Source organism: Opisthocomus hoazin, chromosome 5, assembly GCF_030867145.1.
Source record: "Opisthocomus hoazin isolate bOpiHoa1 chromosome 5, bOpiHoa1.hap1, whole genome shotgun sequence".
Classification (NCBI taxonomy): domain Eukaryota; kingdom Metazoa; phylum Chordata; class Aves; order Opisthocomiformes; family Opisthocomidae; genus Opisthocomus; species Opisthocomus hoazin.
Genome location: NC_134418.1, coordinates 59,578,586 through 59,604,159, shown reverse-complemented (window position 1 = coordinate 59,604,159; position 25,574 = coordinate 59,578,586). Strand labels below are relative to the sequence as shown.

General features: G+C 43.9%; 1 protein-coding gene across 3 annotated transcripts; it reads left to right on the top strand.

Annotated features, from left to right (window-relative positions):
- Nucleotides 1-25,574, top strand: DAPP1 (dual adaptor of phosphotyrosine and 3-phosphoinositides 1). 3 transcript variants are annotated; one of them, XM_075421456.1, is made up of 9 exons: nucleotides 1-149; nucleotides 9,898-10,020; nucleotides 13,307-13,440; nucleotides 18,441-18,571; nucleotides 20,654-20,701; nucleotides 20,939-21,001; nucleotides 22,823-22,908; nucleotides 23,495-23,582; nucleotides 24,023-25,574. In XM_075421456.1, the coding sequence occupies exons 1-9, from the start codon at nucleotides 88-90 to the stop codon at nucleotides 24,071-24,073; spliced, it is 786 nt and encodes a 261-aa protein (XP_075277571.1). In that variant the 5' UTR covers nucleotides 1-87; the 3' UTR covers nucleotides 24,074-25,574. The 3 variants fall into 3 exon arrangements, with proteins under 3 accessions (XP_075277571.1, XP_075277572.1, XP_075277573.1); XM_075421457.1 differs by lacking the exon at nucleotides 20,939-21,001; XM_075421458.1 differs by lacking the exons at nucleotides 23,495-23,582; nucleotides 24,023-25,574 and having other exon boundaries at nucleotides 20,939-21,182.

Here is a 25,574-nt window from a genome sequence, read left to right as displayed (position 1 = left end):
CCGCCCACTTCCTCAGCGGCCCGCCGAGCCGGCCGCGGCAGCCGGCGTCCCCCGGCGGGGCGGAGAGTGGAGGGCGGCGGCGGGACGATGACCCAGCGCCGGGAGCCGCGTCCCGCCGCGCCGCTGGGCGAGGAGCTGGAGGCGCTGGGGTAAGCGGCCGGACCCCGCGCGAAATGGCGGCCCCCGCCCGGCCCCGGGGGCGACGGCGGGGCGCGGGGGGTCCCGCGCGAAGTGGCAGCCCTCGGGCGGGCCCGGGTCGCCCCACGGGAGCTGAACGGGGTGGGAGCTGCTGGTTCTCGCTGCTGCGTTTGGTGAGGAGGTGAGGAAGAAGGCCAGCGGGGGGTTATTGTAACGAGCCCGCCGAGGGGCTCCGCGTGTGGTGGGCAGCCCCTCAGGGAAGCCCGGCGCCTCACCGCTGTGGCGGGTGTCAGAGGCCGGCAGGCTCCCGCGTACGGAGGATGCTGGCGGGCCGCAGGTGAGTGGGAGAAACAAATAATAGTTCAAAAAACTAGAGCGCGGGCAGGCGTCTCAAATACAGTGGAGAGTTAGGGGGCTGCTGCTGCCCCCAGAGCAGCTCTGCGACGCTGACACCTCCTCCATTTGGAAGAGCCCGGGCTGTGCGCCTCGCATCCCTGCATCTCAAGGGAGCTCTGGCCCCAGAGCTTGCCCTCAGAGCTGCCCGTCCTGTCGCCTCGGCCACCTCTCAGCCTGGCCTGGGCCCTGGCCCGGAGGGTGGCCATCTGGCTGCCATGGTGGCAGCTGCTTGCTGCGCCCTGGGAGGCAGCAGGCTTCCCCGGGGCGCCTCGGGCACAAGAGCAGCGGATGGTTCGCAGCCGTTACGAGGACATCACCCTCAGAAGCAAAACCCGAGGAGCAGACAGGAAGGCCGAAGGTTGCAACAGGCCTTGCTCCCTTGTCCGGTGTGGCTCACCCATTTTGTCTGCCAGTTAGTTTTGCGTTTTACAGGAGGAAAGCTTGGGTTGTTTTCTCGCTGGCAGCATTGCCGTGGGTGAGAAGAAACGTGGGCTGGAGGAGCTGTACGGGTGGGCGCAGCGAGGGTAGGGACGGGAGGATTGGTGACAGCAAAGCAAAGGGGAGACAAAGGAGAAGACAGGCCAGTGAAGATACTGACAAAGCAAAAAGGCTCTGGTGTCACCTCTGGATTCACAAAGAATAGATGAAAAAAGTGAAGGCCCTCTGCTTCCCCAAGTACTTATGGATAAGGAAGAACTCATCATTTATTTTTGTGATTCATTCACTTAGTGAAGAAATTGGAGTGCAACAGACTTGGAATTACTATCTCCACACTGCTGTTATTTCCCCATGTTTAGAAGAAACTGGTATTGAAATGCCTGTTGCTGAAGCATCTAAGAAGTATGAAATGAAGTCACTTTACAGTGGTACCCAGTGGCCATTATATACTTTTCCTTTACATCTGTAAGATTATGCTTATCCTAAAAAAGTATCTACAGAAAGAAAAAAAGAGTTGCAGCTGCTGTGGGAAGCGTGATTCCTAATTACCAGACTTCTGTTCATTTAGACTGTATGGCCTGAGTTGATTTATGCCAGTAACCTCTTCTTGTAAACAGCCTTGCTGGTTGGCAAGGAGTTTGTCCTCATAGATGATGTTGTAGGACTGCAGCCTGATGAGGTACCAGACAGAAGGGAAAACTACAAATACGCATTTTTAAAGCTATAGCTTCTTTATTTTATTTCCACGTCAATGGAAAAGCCAAACTTTTAATCCTACCACAAAATACTAAGCATCTCCTTCAGGGCACTGAAGGTGAAATAAGCAATGCCAAGCAAAGATTCCCTGCAAACCATTAAACAAAGCCCCTTTTTCCAGCTAGTACTAAAGCCACCTTTTTTTTTTTTTTGTCTTCTTTTTGCTAGAGAGAAAAATTAAGTCCTCGCATACCAAGCATTCTGGTAGCATAATCTAAAAGGTCTCTTAATGTAAATACTTTTTCAGCTGTGAGAAGTAGGTGTGTCACCATAAGATTAAATTCTAAGCCACCACAAGGGTTTTTTTTTTTTACCCTAAACTTAGTTCCTGGCTCTGTGTCACAGTGCTGAGTTCCCCTTGCAGCCGACATAGTATCTAGCACAACTGAGACCCAATTCTGGTGAGGAATATATGTCATTGCCATAGTAAAGACCAACAGAGACAAGGGTCATTCAGATGAGGAGCAAGTTTGACACTCACATACCTCGGGGCAGGGGGAGAGGCGGAATTTGAAGCAGGTTATTTTAGAGCTTCTGCTTTACTCTGCAAAAAAAAAATCAAAGAAGCTTGAGAAGATTAGAAGAAGTGTGAAATGGGAAGGACTTTTTTTTTTTACTTATAAGAGAAAGGTGGTTGGATACTGGGATAACCTCATAGTTTACCAGGTCATCTGGTCATCAAAGTGGAAAGTTGCCAATGATGGTGACGGGTGTAATGTGTAAAACCTATCTGACTCTGTGATAGGTTTGGCTGACCTGGTATTTGCTGGGCTGTTCTAGATTAATGCTTCTGTAATTACAGTGAGAATATTTGAGCTGGTGAGAACCAGGCAGGAGGGAGGGAGAAAAAAAAAATATATAAAACCCATCTTTGTTTTACCCCTGCTCTAGAGGTATCCCATCTGTCACAAAAAAAAGGTCAAGAAATAAGATTTAACAATCCCAGTTATCATTGGCGACAATCGCTGAAAGATCTAGATATATCTACAGCTGTTTATCAGATTAGATCCCCCCCCCCCCCCCCCCCCGAGCCTCAGTATTTGTAAAGATGGACTTTCTGACCTTTTACATCACAACAAAAGAAACCAGGAGTGATGGATTTGGCGTATTTTCTTTTTTTTTAAAACTATTTCATTCAGTCAGAGGGAAGATGGTGGCTTACATTTATTTGGAGAGTTTGGGTGGTCAAACAATCAAGAGTTCAAAGTGAAAATTCAGATTACCGTCAGCTTCATTGTTAAGGTGTTTATAGGTGGAACTAATCCCTAATGAAAAGGAAGATAAAAATCAGAACATGTTAAGAACATGTTACCTCATTCATTAACTTCTTCCCTAAAACTACTGAAATACTTAAAAGGGTGCACTGAAGGTTGTGAAGAGAGACATAAGCATGTTGGTTTAAAGGAAAAGGAAACTGACAACGTGATTCTTCTCTGAAGGTCTCTCTGGCTCTTCCTGGAGTTAACCCTTTGTCCGGTCACATTTATTGCTGTTACTGATAAAAGGACAGCCTGCGCAGTGCAGTGTGAAACTCCCGTAGCTGATCACGTATAACGCGAGTTTGGGGAATTCCACATTGCAGTTCATGTTATTTGCGCAAGAGATGAGAATGTGGAATATCTCGTCATCCGAGTAACTACTGGCTGGTCTGGTAACACAGCTTCCGTCCCAGCATAGCATAGTTTAGGCGACACTGTTTGTCTTTTGGCGGTGGAAGGAACGGGGCAAGAGGAAACAAGTTTTTTGTAGCCTTTTTCTTTTTGCAGTCCAAGCGTTCTTTGTCATCCCTGGCAGCACAGCTTTTATGTTCCTCCAGCTCCAGGTTTGACAATGCCATGACAGATAGTATTTGTAAGACTGAACAATACACTTCGCACTTAGTTTTAGTAACAGAACTTGGCCACAGGCCTAGAGCAGATGATGATAAAATTGGGAAATTGAGGAACTTGTATGGAATAGGGCAAATGGTCATAAGAATTTTTTTTCTCCATCTCTAACGTAGACTTGGGCAAAATTACAATGGTTAGACAGGGGGCAAAAGAAATGGGTGAAAATCAGAACAAAGGCAGTTAAGAGAAGGGGGAGAGAAAATGGAAGTGAAAAACAGAAGCTGAACTAGTGAAAGCCTACAGTTAGTAGATGTGAACTTTAAGGCTGGATACACTGATGTTATTTCCTCATATTTCTATTTTTAAATTATTTCTCCTATGAAATGGCACCCTTGTATTCCAACTAAGTGCTTTACATAGGTGTATGATTGTTTCAGTGTGACACATAGCAAGGATGTCTAATAAATCCCAGTTTTGGTTGTGTGCCACCTATAACTTCTGTTTTAGGATTGACACCCTTTTGTAGGTTATCTAGAGCTCTGTCAACTAGTGCACCATTAAAAACGTTGCCAAAACTTTGCGTATACTGACATGAGGAGCAGAGAGCCATTTGCGACTTTCTGATGATAGGTAATGCTTCTAGGGTTTGATATTAGGAAAAAAGTAAAAAAAAAAAACAAAAAACAAACCCAAAACCAAACTTGACAGATATGATCTGGAAGTTACTGAAATCCAGTATGCAGAGAACAGAGGACTAGTGAGGCTGTTTTGTAAAGTCATTTTTGGAGTACAGGCACGTGAAGAGCATTGCATCCATCCAAAGGAGATAAATCAGTGCTGTCCTGCTCACTCCAACAAGCAGTATAGCGTACTACTCCTTTTATCTAAGAATGGGAATGTGTCTTTGAGGCTAGCGTATAGTTTCAAAGTGTAAGAAAATTCAGCTCATTGGGATAAAAGATTTTTTTTAATTAAAAAAAAGTGCAAAACTTGCCAACATCTACCACCACAAACCCCCTCCCCATAACAGCCCAGGGTAAATAACTGCTTTGAATAATATCGGAATGAAGTCCTACTGAGAGCCTGCCTGGACTGTCTCCACTCTAATGTGGATCTTTGTTCCTTTTCAGAGATGAATGAGAGATGAATTAGATTTGCCGTGTTTCTGCTTGGCTCCTGCAGCTCAGGCAGCCGAGGTGCTTTCCACAGGGACGGTCACTCACTGAGGAGCACAAGCACTACTGCACTTTCTGTGGTGGGGGAGGAAGCTTCTGGGAAGGGAGCAGACAGATCGCACAGCTGAATACTAAGAATCTTCTTCCTGCTCTAGAGAAGGAACTTCGAATTGCCTGACCAAGCCAAACATGCTCACAGTTTCTAAATCTATGCAGGCGATAACTATTTTCTCAGTCCAACAAGGACACAAAAAATAAGCGTGACCTCTGCCTGCTGCTTTTGTCTGATATTATCACTCCAGACACTAAAACCAAACGGCAGTCAGAACTTCTAGCTGTGCTCTCTTCTGGCGCTAGCTATCTTAAATTTTTACGAGGAAGAAAAGCAAGTTTCTACTGGGTGTTACACTGTTTGCACGTAGAAATGGCTGAGAAGAGAGTTCTCCAAGTCACTCAACATTCATCCTTGGGTTAACCATGGATGAGTGTAGGTGTTCCTTGTGTATTCTGGTATTGTTAAAAAGTAATCCACCTGGTGCCAGCTACAGGTTTGTTCACCAGCCCCTGTTTACACAGGCAGAAATGTTTTGGAAAATATCCGTATGTTTTTTTGTCAAAAGCATTATCAGAAGTGACAGATACCATACCCAAGGGCACTCTGATCTGCAGGGGACACAGAAACAAAGTTTCAGTAACATTTTCTTTTGAAATATCTTGGGTTGTTAAAGAAAAGAACAAATTAACATTTTGAGGATGCTGCTGTTACCTGAAGAGGGAGTTTCCCACCCCAAACATTGCTGTAACATACTCATCACCACTGTGTAGGGAGGTCTAGTCACTACATTAACTACACAGAGATCTTCATGAGAGAAGAAACCGTAACGCGAGTGTGCCCTGTTCTGGAGTTGTGATAGTTAGCATAGCTGCAGTGGTACGGCCAGCATAGACATGGCTTGTACTGTGGCAGCCACCGGCTTACACCACGGGGGAACCCCACTGGTGACTAGGTGGGCAGATCCTTAGGGCAAGGCTGTGTGCTCTGATAAGTTTCAGTTCTCTGGGGCACTTTTGTGCCTCATTTCTTTCTCCTCCTTCTCTTAGCAAGGTCAGAAAAGCCCTGCCTATGCTGTCACCAGTGCAATCTGATCTAAAGAACAGGCTGATTTCTGAAAATGCTGTATTTTCCAAAAAGAAACAAAGGTAATCTCACTAGGGCTGTGCGCCTATCTCAAGACGTGCTTTCATGGGCCCAGCAGACTCTTCTACTCCAAACAGCAGGAAGATTAGCATGGTCCTCTAACAGCGTGCACTGACAACACAAATATGCTTACACTATGGGATAACGAGATTCGATGTGATTTAGGACAAAGTTAAAGTAACAAGAATGGATAAATTACAGCAATTACAGACTCTGAAACTGAGATCACTAGTCAAATCAGTGATGAGGAACCCAAAAAAGGGGAGCATGCAGGATTTTTTGGTAGAAGAAATGAAATAATTAGAAAAACGTCCCAGAAGTGTGCATGCATTTGAGACAGGAGGGTGTGCAAGGCCAAGGGCACCCAGCAGAAGTGGCTCTGAAGCAGGGGAGGACTGTCCTCTATCTTTCTTCATGTGTTTCTTGAGGGAAATCTGAATCAGGAACCCCATGCAATTTCTACACTACAGGTGATTTTCAGTCTGACAAGTATCAAAGTACAGGGCATATTTCTGGGTTTTTTTGTAGTAAATACAAGACTCTAACTTGGGTCAAATAACCATGACATTTGGAAGGACTTTCAGAAACAGCCCAATATGCAAGGTATGCACCATGGTTCAAAATGAAAGAGTTAAGACAACTCAGCTTTTTGAAGGACTTGCTAGCGGCTTCAAACAGATGGGTGTTTGTAAAGCCTTAATTTCTTGTTTTAACAAGGCAAGAAGGTAAGTATAGTATTATGTTTTCTATCAACAGTTTCCTCCCCCAGTTATCACTCAGAAGACAACCAAAACTTAAGCTAAGGGTCACTGCCCTTTACAGCGTCTTGCTGAATGAGCTATGTCTCCCACCTTGATTTACCCACAAATTTCAAAGAACTGCTTAAAAGATTTTTTCTAAACAAGATAAGTAGAAGGATTCCCCTCTGACAAATACTTAAATTCAGCTGAAGTGCATCTATTAACATCTAACCACAGGGCTGTTTGGGTTTCTTTTTAGTCCCGTTTACTTGTATTTGTGTCATCAGGCAGGCTTGATGGGGAGGGCAGACTATTTGCACAGGTGTTTATTTATTCATCTTCCTGGTTGTCTGTGTGCAGATGCTAAATTTTCCACAGCTTTTTAAAATTTTACCTGTGTTCATGCAATTGGAACAAATTTTGAGTGACCATATTCACAGCGGAATATCCAAGTAACCTGACAGTTTTTACTGATTGAACCATCTGTAACAGTCAGGAGGAGAAAAAAACCCCAAAGTCTATGTATAATACCGTCACTTTGGCACTAAGATCTTGTATTATTGTCTCACATCCATTTCTACTTTTTAAGCTGAGCAAGAACAACACGGTAACATTTGAGGGATTTTTCTCTGAGGCAGCATATTTAGGCAAGAAGACCAGTGCAAACTTCTCAACAAAAATTTAAAACTGCATTTTAAAATAACATTATTTTCCCAAATAAGTGGGTGGGGTTTTGTTGTTGGGTTTTGGTTGGTTTGGTTTTTTTGCATAGTAGTAAAGTTTCATTAGTCACTGGCCTTTTATGTGTAAAGGGAGAGCAGATTTAAACACAACATTTTTAAAACTTATGTGACTTCTATTTTAAAATCCTAGTAAAAGGCCTTTTGGAAATAAGGTAAGAGCGCACTTATGAGCAACCTCAAACTGAATACGCCTCCCTTATGAAAATGACTACTTAACAGATTTTCTCAATGTACGTTTCTTTTGCACAGAAGTGAGAGAGAGAGCGTTATGGAGTTCCACCCCAAACACAGTGTTACCTTCTCAGCTGTAGGTCCTGCCAAGCATGCATGCTGATACCATCCTCATCACATCAGGACAGATCTGACCTTTGACTGTTGCTTACTTGGGCAGTTAATCCCAAAGCGAATTTTGCCTAACAGGTGTTCCACAGGATGACACTTTGATCTTTAAATATTCATTATATTATTCTGCTGTGTGGATGGTCCACAGAGCACGTTCTAGAGCCAAAGCAGTAATACCCTGCCTGTATTGATTTTCACATGGATCTTGTCTTCCACAGGGTTAACGGTCTGGAGTCTCTCAAAGTAATTTATCAGCCAGCTGGCCTTTCAAACAGGCAGCCATCTAAATTCAGAGTTAAAACTGTGTGAGATGCCAAGTTTAGTGGCAACTTGTGGTGAACAGATAAGGAGAAAGAGTATACAATTACGTCTATACAAATGCCAGAAACTGCTGTGATCACGCTTCTGCTTTCAGTCAAACTGTATTTCTCTGACTGAAACAGAAATAGACTTTGAACCCAATATTACAGGCACACACAGTTTAAAGGAAGGGGAAGGAGACTCAGCACCACTCTGCACACAGACAAGGGGAGAAGCTTGCGCACTGCAGAGCTGTGCCCTGGGTACAGTATCCCCTCCTCCTTCTGCACCAGAGGTTCTGGTGTTTGTATATAACTATTGTTAATACCAGCAACATCATCTCTTACAGGATTAGCACTCCAACCTTTTATAGCTGCGGCCCTTTTTAGTGTCCAGTCGTTTCTGATGAGATCCTTTTCTATTGAAAGAAATCAGGTGTTTCTATTGTGAATCCTTCTGGATGCAAAGTTGTAAACAAAGTCTCGTGATCTTCTATGAACTTCCCTGTGGATTCCTTGTGAAATTTTTTTAATTAAAAAAATGAATGAAATTAGAATCACAGAATGGTAAGGGTTAGAAGGGACCTCTGTGGATCATTTAGTCCAACCCCCCTGCAAAAGCAGGGTCACCTAGAGCAGGGTGCACAGGACCGTGTCCAAGTGGCTTTTGAATATCTCCGGAGAAGGAGACTCCACCACCTCCCTGGGCAGCCTGTTCCAGTGCTCCATCACCCTCAGAGGGAAGAAGTTTTTCCTCATGTTCAGACGGAACTTCCTGTGCTTCAGTTTGTGCCCATTGCCCCTTGTCCTGTCGCTGGGCACCACTGAAAAGAGTCTGGCCCCATCCTCCTGACACCCACCCTTCAGATATTTATAAGCATTTCTAAGGTCCCCTCTCAGCCTTCTCTTCTCAGGCTAAACAAGCCCAATTCCTTCAGCCTTTCCTCATAGGAGAGATGCTTCAGTCCCCTCATCATCTTCATAGCCCTCCACTGGACTCTTTCCAGTAGCTCCTCATCTTTCTTGAAGTGGGGAGCCCAGAATTGGACACAGTATTCCAGATGTGGCCTCACTAGAGCAGAACAGAGGGGGAGGAGAACCTTCCTCAGCCTGCTGGCCACACTTTTCTTAGTTTTTAAAAATTACTTTTAACTGAAGTTAAATGAAGCAGGGGTTTAGATCTTTTCCTGCATTGCTCAGACCATGTATAGCTGAGTGGCAACAATGGCAAGATTTCTTAAATTTTCACTTCAAATTCTGTCACTTAACCTTTCTCCCTTCCTGTCTTCCCTCTTCCACAAGAGTTATGCTTCAAATGAAAATTTTAAGCTTAGGCAAATGTGTTTAGGTTCAGAATGTAGCAGTGCAGATGAACTGAGTTGGGGGAAATAGAGTTTGGGAGGAGTTTAAATGTTGCCTGTTTGCCCCAAAAGAGGAAGTGTACCAAAGCGTGTAGATATGTCAGGAAGTATAGATTCTGAAAATAGACACAGGATCCTGCATACCCCCCAAAATTGCTTTCACCTTAGCAGCACACACCTGGGTAATTTGTTGCTCGTGCAAGTAGAATTTGCAGCGTTTTTTAGATTCAGCAAACTGTCAGCTGTTTGTATGCAACTTTGTAGTTTAAAATATAATAATTTTCTGAGCTTGTCAAAAGGAGGCTGCTGAAAGGGGTGCAGTTCTGTGCAACCTGCATCTGCCAGTAAGAAGGATGGCAAATAAAAATTGTAGCGGCGTTAGTTGCAGTCCATTTTCGTTTGCTAACTTGGCTCCATAACACAGCAGAAGCTGTCATTTAAGAGCTGAGTGAATGATGCTTTGACCCGTTGTGTCTTCCCAGGTGGTATCATGATAATCTTACCCGACATGCAGCAGAAGCGCTGCTGCTTTCCAACGGGCAGGATGGAAGCTATCTCTTGAGGAAGAGTAATGAAAGGGAAGATTTGTACTCCCTCTCTGTAAGGTATGGTATGGCAGAAGTGAATTGATCTAATGCTGCGCAGCTAGCAGTTTTAAAATCGTCATTTACTCCTATGTTTGTTTGCATGTCTCGTGCATTGAGATGACCTGCAGATTTTTTCCTAGGGCTTGAACTATTTGAATATACATATCCCTAATGGTGTAACCCTGCTCAATGACATTTTGTTAGAAGAAAAAAAAAATTCAGATTGGATTTGAAAATCGCTCTCATTTTTCCAAACTACGAATTAATTTAATTGGTAAAAAACATCATTCCATGAATTGGCTGTAAATTTCAGTCTGCATGATAAAAGTCTGTATAGCAGTTACAGGAGTTTAAGAAACAGCTGCTGGGAGTAGGAAATTATGATGAGAATAGTAGAAAATACACCAGTTAATAGGCGATAACTTCAGCAGTTTCTTGATCTCTGTATAGGAACCGTCATCTCTGAGGAGACGATCCAGTGCTTGACTGGATGGTTTTACTCCTTTGTTCTGGGCTAAGTCTCAGTCTTAGGCAGTAACACATGACTGATTTGAACAATGTCTTGCAAGTGATAGACGTCAGGCCCTTGAAGTCACCAGAATTACAGCAATTGACATCAGTTCAGGACACAGCCAATAAACAGCACAGGTAGCCTGGCTGGGGTACTTCACTACTGAATCACATTTGAAGAATGTCCCAAGAAGTAGAGAAGCCACAGTATTTTAGAGAGACAATATAAAAGACGTATGCATTAGACACGCAAGGCAGTCCCTGCAGGTCAGCTGAGTGGAGGTGTCTAACCCGAAATATGTTCTTAGCCTTTGGCAGCTGTATGATACATTAAGCCACTACAGTGAAATTTTAAGCAAGTGCATTCAAACTCATTTCTGCCTCAGACTGAGACTCTGAACAATTAGTGACCACAGCTCAGCTGAATCACAGTAACTTTTTAAGCTAAATTCACTTTGATCAGTATAATGATGCTAGTTATTCACAACTCTAATAGACAGGAACATAGCATATGCCCTTGAAATTGTGACTTACTTCGTGTTCAGTGCCAGGAGCTGTTACAATTTGGAAGTGTAGTCACTTGGAAATGGAGGAAAGTACAAATTGCACATATCCTGTTCCCCAGAGGTATAAAAGGCAAATATGAATTGCTTCACTCATCTCCAACAGAAAACCCAGGAGCAAGTATGCCTGTACATACACTGCTGAAATTATTACCGCTGTAGACAGCCATTTATACAAGGAGCTTGGGCGGGAGCCTGAGACATCTGAAGATGACATTACAAAATGAGTATTGAGAGTAGCAATGACTGAACTGGGTGTAAGTCTTAGGGAAAAAGAATAGTAGCATTTATAAGTAATAGCTTTCCTCAAAAGAAAGTAATTTTAAATGAATCATTATCTTGCCGGTTAATGTTTTTTGACTTTAAAATCTAAACATTTGAGGTATCTACCTCAGCCAATTTTTTTTTTTTAAACTACATATCTTGAAGCTACTGTTAAAGGGCACTCAGGAAACAGCTTACTGTAATAAAATGAAATTTAAGTAGTGTTCTTTGAGTAAGAAACAAAAGCTAAAGTGTTCGTTAATGAAAATAAATTTGCTGCTTTAACAAATTCTAGCCTTAGAAGACCTAGAAAAGTCTGCTTCAGGCCAATATCAATCTCTTGTTCAGCATTCCATGTAGGAACAAGAGTTACTTACTGCATTACCATATGAACTGAATATCCCAGTCTGGAGTTTGGTCTTTTGTTCTGTTACTTTAGTTTTTTGGTGGTAGAGCTCCCTTGAAATACTGATTTTGATTTTAAAATGTTGTAACATTTTCTACCGTTTGTTTAGCTCTTAAGTTTTTCTTTCCATTTTTTGACTAATATTAAAACTTAATTTTAGAAGAAGTGATTCAGTTTTGTTCTGACACATTTTTGTAGAAAGGATAGCTTTAGCAATGCTAGCTGTCATTTTCTTTCTGTCCTAAAATGTCTTCTGTAGCTTTTACGTTACTTTCTGCCTCTGCCTCACAAGGAACTTCAGTCATTATTATAGTTTGTTTTAAAAGGAAACAATGCTTAGACATCCCTTGAGATTTTTATTGACAGCTGTAAGAAGAGAGATCCCCTCCCCCAGCTAAATTAGCCAACTTTAAAAAGGAACTAGGAAATAGAGTAGAAGTTGCTCTCCTTGCAACATTGTATTTCTTGTGAAATAAATGAAAAGATGAAAACCCTGTCATTGCAGTGGAGTTACAGCAGCTATTTGCTGTTGTAGGGCACCTGCACTTGGCTTGCACTCTTTGTGTCTCAGCTGAGTGTAGCACAAAACATGTGGGAGGTCAGGAGAGGCATGGTCTACAATGTCAGGAGTACTGTTCAAAGATAAATATTTGTTTAAATACCTGTTTGAAATTATAATCTCCTGTGGAAGTGGCAATAAGCAATGGAAAAGACACTATAAATCCCTTTCTTTACCATATTTTCAATGTATTTGCTACATACATTTTTCCTGAGACAATGTTTTCTCTGGACTAAGTTGGGTGCTAGTGACATTAACAGAAGTAACTTTTTCACAGGAGAAATACTTGCACTAAGTGCTTCACTTTCTTCTGAAGACAAAGTAATTGCCTGTCCAGGAAGTGAGGACTTGCACACTTCTCTAAATACCATCAGTTTTCATAAACAAGTACTGTTACTTCCCTGACAGACAAAGGGCCCCGGTTCATGGTTGACAGTGCGCGCCATAGAGGAACCGTTTGTCTGAGTGTAGAGACAAAGCAGACAATTTTTAAAGCTTTAGGTATCTAAAGTTAGGTTATTAAATCATGGTTTGGGTGCAAAAATGAGGCAGCCTGTTTTTGAAAGAGAAACAGAAGACATTTTCAATGAGATTCAAATGTTACCTGGAAAATAAGACATACACTGAGTAATGTAGGTACACCATCAAGACTAAAGCCGAGTAAGTGAAGGGGTATCATCCTGCTTAGACAGAAGGCTGGAAACTTCATTTGTGAGTCTTTTACTGATTGCCACAAGAGTTAATTTAACTTACTTGGCCTTTCTAAGCTTTCATCATCTCGTGTCTGTAAAGCAGCAGTTAGATTTTTCGTAATAAATCTGAGTGTCATATACGCTGAGTATTAGTGAGGGACAGCAATGGCAGTAGTATTACTGCTAGGACCATGATTGTCAGCCCGTGGTCTGGGCCAGATTTCCTGCAGTGGAAGCTGCTGTTTAAGGGTTGTGCATGCCAAATGCCTTTGGCATTTATGCCTTGACAAATTTTCCTGTTTTGTTTTAGGGGAAAAGATTCTGTGAAACACTTCCATGTTGAACATACAGGAACTTCATTCAAATTTGGATTTAATGAATTTTCTAGCCTGAAGGAATTAGTCATGCATTTTGCAAATCAGCCTTTAATTGGAAGCGAAACAGGTAAGGAGAGCTGTATGTTTGTATGAACACGTTTGTGGTCATGCTTCACATGGATCTAAGCAAAAGGAGCTTCGGATGTGTTATCAAATAGATCTACTGCTGAAGTATTCCTCTTCAGAAATTCATGTTTGTATTAACCTCAGGTGTCTAAGATGCCCCTCTTCAAAAACTATTTCAAGTACTTTGAAGACAAACTACAAGTAAGCTTACTGGGTTTTCGCTAGCCAGGGACATGAGCTACTTTTGATTTCTCAGACAGAGAAGGAAGCATTTCAAAATACACATGTACTGGGAGGAGCAGAACCTTCTCAAAAAGGGCAAAACCAAAGCAGGGTGTTTAGAGAGGAACTAAATGTTCATCTATGAAGCTGAAATCCCCCAATCAGAATAAATGGAAAAGGGACTTGAAATTGTTTAGCTCCACTATTCTTCATCCAAGGAAGAAGTCTACAGTGATATGTTCCTCTTTCCTGTAGGGAATGTGGCCTGTATTGCCTCTCCCTTTCTGTCTACAGTGGATCAGCCTGCTGGTGCCATCTGCCATCACAGTGATTTGTCTTGTTTTTAAGAAAAGAGAGAAAAGCACAGGTTTCTTTAGCAGCCAATGTGCTGCCAGAATTAAGAGTCGAAAGATTAAACTTGATTCCTGCAAGTAAGCTGAACACCACCAGACCAGAATCCCTGGAGAAACAAATGCACATTATCATGACCACACCAGTTTTAGGTTAAGCTTTGAATGTAAGAGTTGAAGATGTGTCAGTACAAGTTAGTGCCAAAAGCCTCAGTACTCTGTGCAGAACGTGTATGCAAATAACTCATAGAGCAGTACTAATTACGTATGCAAGAGACCAGTTAAATTATAATGGCACATGCAATAACTGTAATATGTCACACACTAAATATGCACCAGTGCTCTTGTAACTCAAGCATTAAATTCAAGGGTTGCTTTACAAATTCCCCCCCCCCCCCCCCAAGAAAAATGCAATGGTACGCTCAATATGGCACTTGCATCTTTCAAAGGATTCACTTTTTAAGTTGCTTTTAAGAGTGGTTCGAACACAGAGGTCCTACATGTGTCTTTTGTGCTAGTAAGCTATTTTTCCTGTGAAATCAGACATGCACCCACAGGCCTAACGCTGTAAAGATTTCAGATGACATATAAAGCTTGTATTTCCCCATTCCTTCACTGCATGTGTTACAGACATTAATAATCACGACATGGATGTTACGTGATCTCTGCAGACAGAATCAACACTGCTGAATGATGGGCTCACTTGTCACCTTAAAGCTCCCTAATCAGATTCTGCTGGCTCTGTGAAACCTCTTTAAGTTGGATGTGCTACAGAATATGAAGAGCCATTTGAACGTCAGATTAAGAAACCTTCCACGTTGCCTTACCACAGATAGCAGTAGAGAGGAAGAGGGAGTTGGCACTCAGGCAGTGTTCCTTCAGATACAGGTGCCAAAGGTCTGCTGGGTAGTAACTGATTTGTACCAAAAAGAGGGTAGGGGCTCTCCAGAGCCCACTTTAAGCCAGGTGTCAGCATGGCAGAATGACCAGCCCAGCACAGGGTTACAGAGCAGGTTGGCAGAAGGGCCAGCGACAGCCTGATTGCTTAGGCCATGCTTCCTTTCACTGAAAAGCAGCAAGTGACCTTCAGCTCAGGCACTAGTAGAAAGTAGTTGGATCAGTTTTTCTTAGTCCTTGTTATACTTATAAACACTTTTCTATAGAAACACCGTGAGATCAGGAATGAAGGAGTGAAGCAAGGTAGCTTTTTTTGTCTCCAAGACAGAGACCCACGAAATAGAATATGTAATGGTTTTCACTACCCTTCGTTTAAGTTTGTCTCACTGGAGCTAGCCACTCCAAATTGCTACATGGACTCGCATCTATTTTTCTGCAGTGTAATGTTTACACTTCCTTCTGGACTGCCGGTAATTAACTGTACTGACACCAAGCTGTGTGGTGCGGTTGACACACTGGAGGGAAGGGATGCCATCCAGAGGGACCCTGACAGGACTGGGAAGTGGGCCTGTGTGAAACTCATGAAGTTCAACAAGGCCAAGTGCAAGGTCCTGCACATGGATCAGGGCAATCCCAAGCACAAATGCAGGCTGGACAGAGAATGGATTGAGAGCAGCCCTGAGGAGGACTCATGGGTGCTGGTTGACGAGGAGCTCAACATGACCCAGCAATGTGCGCTTGCAGCCCAGAAGGCCAACCATATCCTGGCTGCATCAAGAGAAGCGTGCCCAGCAGGTCAGGGGAGGTGATTCTGCCCCTCTGCTCCGCACTGGTGAGACCCCACCATGTGTCCAGCTCTGGAGCCTTCAGCACAGGAAAGGTGTGGCCCTGTTGGAGTGGGTCCAGAGGAGGGCCACAAACATGATCAGAGGGATGGAGCACCCCTCCTGTGAGGACAGGCTGAGAGAGTTGGCGTTGTTCAGCCTGGAGACGAGAACGCTCTGGGGAGACCTTATAGCAGCCTTCCAGTACCTGAAGGGGGTTACAAGAGAGCTGGAGAGGGACTTTTCACAAGGGTGTGTAGTGATAGGACAAGGAGGAATGGCTCTAAACTAAAAGAGGGTAGATTTAGACTAGATATTAGGAAGAAATTCTTCACCATGAGGGTGGTGAAGCACTGGCACAGGTTGCCCAGAGAAGCTGTGGATGCCCTCTCCCTGGAAGTGTTCAAGGCCAGGCTGGATGGGGCTTTGAGCCACCTGGTCTAGTGGAAGGTGTCCCTGCCCATGGCAGGAGGGTTGGAACTAGAACTAGTTGGAATTTTAAGGTCCCTTCCAACCCAACCCATTCTATGATTCTATGGTAATTAAGAGGAAATAGGGGCTACTGTATTCTGTGGGATAGTTTATTGAACAGGCAAGCTGAATCTATTCAGTAACAAGGTTAAAGCAATATACTATCATATTTTGATATTTATTCAAAGTGACAAGGTCAACATGTTATTCTTACCCGTTTGCTTTGTTTATCACTTTTTACCTAAATTATTTTGAAAATGTATAAAAACTTTGAGTCATTACCCAGACAAAAAAGCCAAAGTCACTTGAAGTTAGCAGTTCCAACAATGGGACCAATTTTCATTCTTCCTTAAAAATAGATATCACTCAAACATGCAAGAAGAATCTTGCTACAGTGCAGCTTTTACTGGTTCTTTTGTACAGTTATCAGGTGATTCTGTACAAGTATCTTTTGTGGAAAAAGAACATGGAGAGCTTACTAGAAAACAAATACTGTATAAAATGTTAATTTAGTCCTCCCAGTTCTGCAACAGGGCTCTTTATCCATGGTGTGCAGGTGATGGTACTCTGATTCTATGCAACAGTTTAAAAGTAGTTTCTGTAGACTGGTAATGGGCGTGCTCTCAATTTCATTTTAAATGATAAAGCATTATTTTTCTGCAAGGCCAGAGAGAATTAAACTGAATTTGACTTTTCACCTACTGCAAGTTAAATATGTCATATTTGCATACACCCCCTGTGCCTGATTTCAACCCTTGAACAGATTTCAGTTGGTTACTTCAAATACAATTTTTCCACTTCCCTTTGTAGCCCTTCCAATTTCAAAATATACTTTAAAATTTATTTCACTTCTAAATTACTCAGTCACCTGTAGGTGTCAAGTCCAGGTTCTTGCCAGTTCTAGCACCCTTCTTACTTAAGAGCTCACAATATCAGCATAAAATGCAAATGGAGCAGCATTTGGTATGCTGTGACATTATTTTAAAGAATGAGATTAGATGGTGTAGCTGCTACTATTTTAAGGATGTCCTTCACTATTGTGAATAGGGTAATTAATTCACTAATGAAAATGCAGCTTTTTGCAGAGAACGTGCAATAAACATGACCTTATTTGCAGGACAAAAAATGGCTACAATCAAAATGGTACTAACTGGAAAGAGCTGTGATAAAACAGTTACAGGCGATGGTAATGTGGGCTTACTGTTAGGAAGTCTGTGCTCGAAGCTCTGGCAGATTAAGTGATCTACGCAGCAAGAGCAGGTTGTTGGCAAAACCAGGGTGACTGTTACGACCTCATTTCTAGTCCGGCGTCCTGCCTACCCGCCCAGCCAGCCTCCTGTGCAGGAAGGGAATTTGATGTGTCAAGTGATTCCCTGCAAGCACTAGTAAGTTTAGAGGTTTTGAAAAGATACCATGTATTTACAGTTTTCACAGCTGCATGTAAACAGGTATGATAATGTCTGTAGTCACATCTTCACGAATGCAGTGAAAGCGTGGATGACATGTAGGTCAGCATTTCAGCTGTAACTACGAAATCTGTCTGTGTTTCAATTTGTTCTGTGTTACCTAGTTGCTCCCTGACTGGGAAGAAGGCTCAGGCAGGCCAGGACATGCCTGCGTTAGAGGGTTCTCTGACGGTCCTGTTCTGTTGCTGCCTTGGTTTTTCACCACTTACCATGCACTGCAGAAGGGGCTTAATTGCCTACTGCTTAGAAGAAGTGAAGAGGGTTTTCACTCTTGTTTTCAGAGATGTAAGAACAAATGGACTCCCACTGCACAGGGACAAGGGAAGGGGTGTAGGCAAGGTGTAGGTGCCTAAGGTATTGAGGACTCCAAGCAACATGACAGAGCCAAGGAAGTGAGACTGGGAAAGTGAATCCAGCAGTAAGTGCACCTTTGTAGCTTGCACAGGTGGATTTCTGTAGAAAATACCCTTCACAAAGCCTAAACTATTCAGATGATGCAGGTTAGAAATACTTGTCCAGTTTCGTCAGTATGGGAGAGTCATTTACAGCATCTGATTGTTTTCTCACGTGGGTGTGGCCTGAGTCCTGCCCCCTTCCAAGGAAAACCCCTTACGGGGAGCGTCGCAGAGGTCTTGGAGAGGTTACTAGCTCTTGTGCCTTTTTAATTTTAGGAAAAGGTAAAGTTAACCGTTCCACAAACAGGCAGCTACTGCCAGTTATTTTCTAAGACTGTCTTGCCAGGTGACTTACTCCTGCGCTTTTTCGCTCCAGGAACCTTAATTGTGTTGAAGCATCCCTACCCACGGAAGGTGGAAGAACCTTCCATTTATGAGTCTGTCCGAGTACACACGGCAATGCAGACGGGAAGGACAGAAAGCGATCTTGTTCCAAATGCTCCCTCAGTAAGTTGTGTGCTAGTGGGAGGGGTGCTTTGCCTGGCCTGAGTTTAGCACGATGGCTGGGGCAAGCTGTGGGGTAACACCAGTAATTCATGCCTTCATGGGTTCGCAAATACAGGAAGTCTTTGCAGACCAAGGCAAAACAAACACAGACTTGCTAAGTACAGTCCCATGACAAGTAAAGCCTTTTACAATCGTTGTCACTGAGACCTTCGATGCTGTCACTGGGAAAAAACTGTCTGCAGCTGACCTAGGTGAGTCTGACCATCCGAACAAAGAATATATGAAAGGTTTTCATATCTTCCTTTCAGAATGCCATCTTAGTAGTAACATTATTAGGAATTATCAGGAAGAAAAAACAAAAAAACTACACCACACAAACCCACAACACGTCTCACATCTTTCTGACAAGGCTCATCAGGCTGTATGCAACAATACCTGTGTCAGGTTGCAGAGTGAGCGCTTGTTTTGCCAAACATCCTTTACAGCCAGTGGGAAGTCTCTCCCCCCACCCCCCCAGGTGAGGCGAGCAATACGCTGAATAGCAAAACCAAGTAACAGCTACAGGATTTACCACATTTTGTCTCACTTGGTGAATATGAGGATTAGATGACAGGAAACAGATAGTAGTCCTCACAGACGTAAACTCATTACTACTTACTATTTTGCAGTCGTCTTTGTTTGTTAGAATTATTTTGCCCCGTTAGCAATGTACAACCTCCTTCCTAACTGGGAGGGAGGAAAGAGCATCTCTGACTTTTTAAGTTGGTTAAAAAGTGACCTTTTGAAAAAAACATTCAAAGACATGCAAGACAGGCAGGGACGCATTTGGAAAAGGAAACCCCCAACTGAAGCGTGGTACAACCAAGTTAACAGGAGTATCTATATCCTGATAGGTACATTAATCAGAAGGTGGTTTTGGCATTTTCACACTTGGATTTTATTATTTTAGAATCGCCTCGTCTTAAAGCAGGAAGACAGCTTGTTGTATTCTGACACAAACTTAAAATAGAGCAATACGACAGAACAGCCTCTACCCTTTCAGCCCTAGTAATTTTGAACACAGGAAAAAACTATGTTGTGTTAAAAGCTATGCCTTACTGGTGTGAGATACAAGAGAACATCTTCATATCCTCTTGGGCCACCTGCTCTGACATCTGTGACTCACTTGGACAGTAATTAGAGACTTTAAATCCCTAGTAACTAATATCTGAGACAGGTGGTTTCTCCAGAACAGTACTGCTCAGAACAAAGTATTTTAATTACATACTACATTTTTTGAGGAAAAGAGGAAGAGTGACATTAATACAGGTTAATGAATTTGATAAAAGAGCCACTTCTGATGTGTCTCACAACGAACCCTTCATGGCTGAGTCCATTTTAACCTCCAGAGCAATTTGACTTCTGCATACAACCAATAAAAAGGCAAGATTTTTTCAAGAGCAAGTGGTCATTAACTTGGCAAGAATTTGGTTTTCAGAGGTCTGCAGTCTCACAAACAGGTCCCTACACAGAGTTTCAGTAGCTGAGAATTCACAAGGTCCCAGCGTCACTCATGGTGGCAGAGAAACAGTTCAGAACACAGTTTTTCAATAAGCACGTTGAATGTAACAGGTTTTTCCTTTCAAGCGTGTGGCTGTTTGAGAGAAGAGAATGCCTAAGTAAAACAGCACTTTCCCCCCGCTGTGTGCATTTCAAGAGCGATTTCTGTGGATAATTCCACTGTCAGCTAAACCCCAGGTGCTTCTGGTTACAACATGTACCGAGGCAACCATCTTAACTTTACTAAATAAACTAACCAACTATTTTGCTGTGTTTGGTTGAGAAGACGCAGGCCAGAACCTTGCTGAGGGAGGCACGGGCCAAGAGATTGCCTTTAGAGCCAGCGCAGGTCCACGTTTACGCCGGTGGCAGATGCAGCCTTGTGGGGGGAGCCCAGGAGTGCAGATGGGGTGGGTGGCTGTGGGAAGTTTCCCCAAGAACAGGCTGCTCTTCCATCTTCTGAATGTGGGCAAAGAGGGGGATGTGGGAAGTAGAAGCAGAGCTCAGTCTCTAACCCCGATCCCTTTCCTTGTTACTTCACAGCTTGGTACAAAAGAAGGATATTTGACAAAACAAGGCAAAATAGTCAAGGTAAGGAAAACTCTTACTCCTTGCTTCCACTCTGCAGTCACCCACAGAAGCCAGTGACAACACGGAGCTGAAATAGCTCCACCTGCATTCCCCTGCAGAGAGGCACACTTTGTGTTTTGAACAACAACAAAGCACGACTAAACCAGAGCAAGCCAACACCTTTAAAGGTTTTTCTTTCCTAAGAAGCGTTACACTGAATTCTCACAAGACAATTACCATCCGTTCTTGATCTTTCAGAATTGGAAGACAAGGTGGTTTACACTGCATAGGAATGAACTTAAGTATTTCAAAGACCAGACAGTAAGTAGCAAACGCCAGTTCTACTCTTCAAACCTTTACAGAAGCAGCTGCAGCCTCCTCGTATCTCTGGCTTCTCGCATCTGTATCACAGCCTCCCAAGCTAAAGCTTCCCATACTGTCAGAGGGGTCAGACCTTTCAGATAAAGTCATCTTTGCTGATGCCTTCAACAAGAGGAATTTAGTAAGTTTTACAGCTGGAAAACATTTACTGTGCTCTGTCAGTCTTGCCTACTAGATAGAGCTGTTCTTTACAGTGCCTTTTTTGGGCCTTATTCAGTGGATTTTGAGCTACCAGCAGAACGCAGCTTTTATCGGTAGCTTTGACACACAACCTAACAGACAGCGGTGCTATTAAAATATTTCTGCAAATCCTAGTAGTATACTTTGCATTCCTTGCCTTCATCCTTTTTATTTCAAGTGGTCGCACAGTATACATAGAAAACCATTCATTTAAAAATGTCTTCCTTCCTAGCACTCTGACATAGATTAACCTGCTGCATCTGGAAACAACTTGTGTGTCCTTAAGGTTGCTGTTCCATTTCTATCTTAAACTGACTAAAAATAAGAAATACCTCTAGAGTTTCTCCACCCTTACAGTACCTTCGGTATGGGTTCCTTCATAAACACAGACAACCTGTTTACCTCCGCACCTCTGCCAAGCCCTGTTTCAAGGGCCTAACAGATTGTAACACAACAGCATGCACAACTGCCCTCTCTCACCAAACATTACCATTTATAAACAGTTCTGTATTCACGGGGCCCTCCATCAGTTTTCATTTCAGTTCAAGCCAACGTGAATTAAGTTTCCAGGATAACGTTTCAAAGGGCAGCCCTCCAAAAGTTTGAGTAGCATTTGTGACTGACCAGGCGAGAAGGTGTCTGTCAGGAGTGTGGCCTCCTGCCGGGCAGCAGCTCCGGTGTCTCCTGGCACTCCTGTTGTTGCACACCTACAGGTGAGCAACTTGGTCTTGGCCCTGGGACAGCACTCGCTAGCACATAGGGCTTTCTTCTAATGTGGTGTGTGAGTAACAGCCACCAAGCCAGAGAAAAATGTAAGGACAAGTGAGAAAGCAACAGACACCTCCATACACCTGATGAAGGACCATAAGCACATCTGGGGGTGTTTGGGCAGAGAGCGAGCTGTTCTTCTGCTTCAGCTGCCTGCTCTGAGGTGCTGAACAGCACGAGGCTGAAACAAACCAAAGAAGAGCTCTCACACCTAGGGAAAGTGAAACTCTGAAGAGAGACGGGCTGCAGTTATGCACAGTCTACATCCCTGCACCTGAGCCTGAACACCTGTACATGGTGTTCATGCAGCCAGACTCATCACTTCCACTGCAGGCACTCCTTCAGCTTTGCTTCTGCACTTCTCCCTACCCAGTGTCATCCTTTTAAAGCACTTAGGAATTAATTAAATCTCCAACAGCTGGCGAGGCCTGATAAGACCTATAACCATGCCCTTGTCTCTGTAAACCTTAGCTGGAAGTAATACCAGACCTGCTGCTATGTCTGTTACATTATAATGTATCCACCAAACCCATGGCAGTCTGCATCTAGCTCAGATTTTCCTGCAGCAGAGATCTCTGTTGTTTGTCTAGATCTGAACTGACTGTCCTGTGTTTTTTTATGTTTAGCTCAATTCACTCCGTGTTCACAGTGATGTTGCGTTTGCTTGTTTGGGTTTATGGTGTTACAGCTATTGTAGCTATGCCTGGAAAAAGCTAGTATGCCTGTGAAGGTGTAGATGCACTGAAGATGAACCGAGCTATCCTTATCTTCTGTTTTCATGTGTTCCCATTTTAAAACCATTTTATTTTCAAGGCCACAGAACCGATTCGGGCACTTGACTTAACTGAATGCTCAGCTGTGCAATTTGACTATTCCCAGGAAAGAGTCAATTGTTTCTGGTAAGTGGCTGTGCTTTCTCCACCTTGCTGGGAATGTTGAAATAGCCAGGGAAGTTTGAGATGTAACCACTGGGTACTTCTGAAAGCGCCCTTGCCAGCTGCGACCCTGCTCTTCCTCGAACTCACGAGTCTGTTTCTGTGAGCCAGCCTCTGTCAGTCCTGCATGGCTTTGCTGAACTACCACTGGCAAAAGGATTTTTTTCTTGGCAAGGAGGAAGGGCGTAGGCCTATGTGTAACAGGCATTTATTTTCCTAATTCTGTAAGCATGTATAATCATCGCCCAGACCCATGGAACTTAGGTACGGTCCAGTTCCCATTTCAGACATTGCTGCGGGTCACACAGTAAACGCTTCCGTGCCCAAATGTGGGTCTTTTGCCCATATGGGCCTGGGGCAGCGCCTCCCCGGGCCGTAAGCCACTGTAAGCTGTTCCTGGCTAACCGCCCTCCTGGTGACTGGATGGGAGCGCGGCCCCTGCCCTGCGCTATCTGAACAGCTGTTGGTGCTGGCCAGCTGGGTTCAGCTTTAGCAACAGCTACCAGTTGGTTTAGCAATTTAAGGAATAGTTCTAATTGTTTACTTACAGTTTAGTGTTCCCACTAAGGACATACTACCTGTGCGCAAAAACTGGAATAGAAGCTGACGAGTGGATTAAAATACTGCGATGGAAACTGGTAAGATGATGTGCACTGTTACGTGGCAGTACCCTCGGTACTGCCGTCAGAAACCCCCCAGTACTGTAGCAGCCAAGTGCTGCAGTTCCCAGTATCCGCGAGGAGGGAGCGCTTGTTCGGGCTTCCAGGCCAACTAGGCTGGAGTATGTAGTTTTCACATAAAGTATGTGCCTGCAAACCCACTTCAGAATTTTCGGGATGTACTTTTAAGGCGCGTACTCGTTAGGAAGAAGAAATTACTTCCATCTTTAAGGATGTCATTGTGTAGATGGTAGACAGTGTGGAGCATCGCACAGACTCTGTGTGTTGGGTCATGAAGGAAGCAATGAGAAGACAATATAAAGGCTTGAAAGCATTTCTTCCTTAAAAATACCAGTGTTTGGGTTGGTCATGCTCGCCCATGTGCATGCAAAGAGTAATGGACGGTTCTTCTGTTCCAGTCACAAATCCGGAAGCAACTGGAGCAGCATAACTCCACCCTCAGTTCCTAGCCACACCTCCAGGGCTTTGGCTCCGTTGGCGGAGTCGCCTCCTTGCCAAGGGGAAGGCATCACTTACGAGAGGACGGTTTCGCTGGTCTCCGTGGCTCACAGTGGTACCCGCGCACAGAGGCTTGCATCCGGCTCCGCACACAAAGGATCCGTGCGGCTGCGTGCTCTCGGGCTGCTGAGTCACGTGTGGAGGCAGTTGCAAGGGCAGAGCGTTGGTCTGATACGCGTGGTCTGTGCCTGCGATGCACTTAATTCAAACACCTGTTAACTAATCACAGAAGTAGTCGCTGTTTAAAACTTCTGTGGTTATTCAGAGCACTCTCGGTAATTTATTGCAAGCTCCATCACAGCTAGCCATTAGCAGCACATTCTGTAACCTTGAGCCCGTTATTTAAAAGCAGTCCTTCCAGGAAACATTAAATATTTCTTTTGTATTACCTGTTTCGGCTCTAAACCAAAAGAAAAACGACAGAGGTGATTACATTTTTGTAAATAGTGTCTATATTACCATCCAGAGAATATTTCAAGGCCCTTTTCAAGGTGATGGATGGGTAACACTCAGTTCTGGTCAAATATGGTTTAGATGTGTACCGCAGCGACGGCTACAAGTGAACGTTTGTTTCAGGCAGCATCCATAGGTAATGGTGCGCAGCATCACTCGCTTGGTTACAGACTGGGACTACGAGAAGTGGGCAGCTGGTTCCCAGCACATGTGGCAGAGCTGCCGTGGGACACGGGGTGGGTGACAGGGCGCTGCAGAAAGCTTTGCCTGTGGCAGCCACCAGCGCTGTTCGTGGCATTACGAGTCGGGGCCCTTACCGTCCCCCTCAAAAATGGGCTGGACTTTGTATTTTTGCCTCACACAGAGAACTCAAAATGAGGTTTTGACCAGAACTATGTTTAGAATTAAGCACTGCTTGCTTTATATTAAACAAAAAGCACCATGTATTATTTTAAATTCGTACTTCTAGTGTGTGTCTTCAACATGACCTGTATTTTGGAGGACTCCTACACATGTAAGAGCATTGTGGCTCACTGGTGTTGGGAAGTGGAAGCCCGTACCTTGGTGCTGCAGTTACAACGGATGTTACGTTTTGGAAGCCGAGTTTGACACACTGGGGGGTCCCAAGGCCAGCCTGGCCTGACCTCACAGCTCACCCGGCTGCAAGATCCCCCCGGGCAATCCTGCTCCTCCGGGAGGGTGGGGGAAGCAGGGGGCCCATCTCCCTGCATAACGGTCAAGTTTCTGCTGGGACAGCACGCGCAGACCTCTCCCACTGTGCACATGCTGTGGCACAGGGCTTAGTATCACTTGCGCAGCCGGTCAGTGTTCGATAGATGCCTTCACTGTGAGAAGACCAAAGGAGGGAAAAACGTACTGGCAGAAGAAAGAAAATCTAGATTTGGACATAGGAATAGCATTTTATTTCAACTTAAAGATTCAAAATACTTGTAAATATTTTTATAGACTGTTTTCTGAATAAAATGTCCCTATAAAACA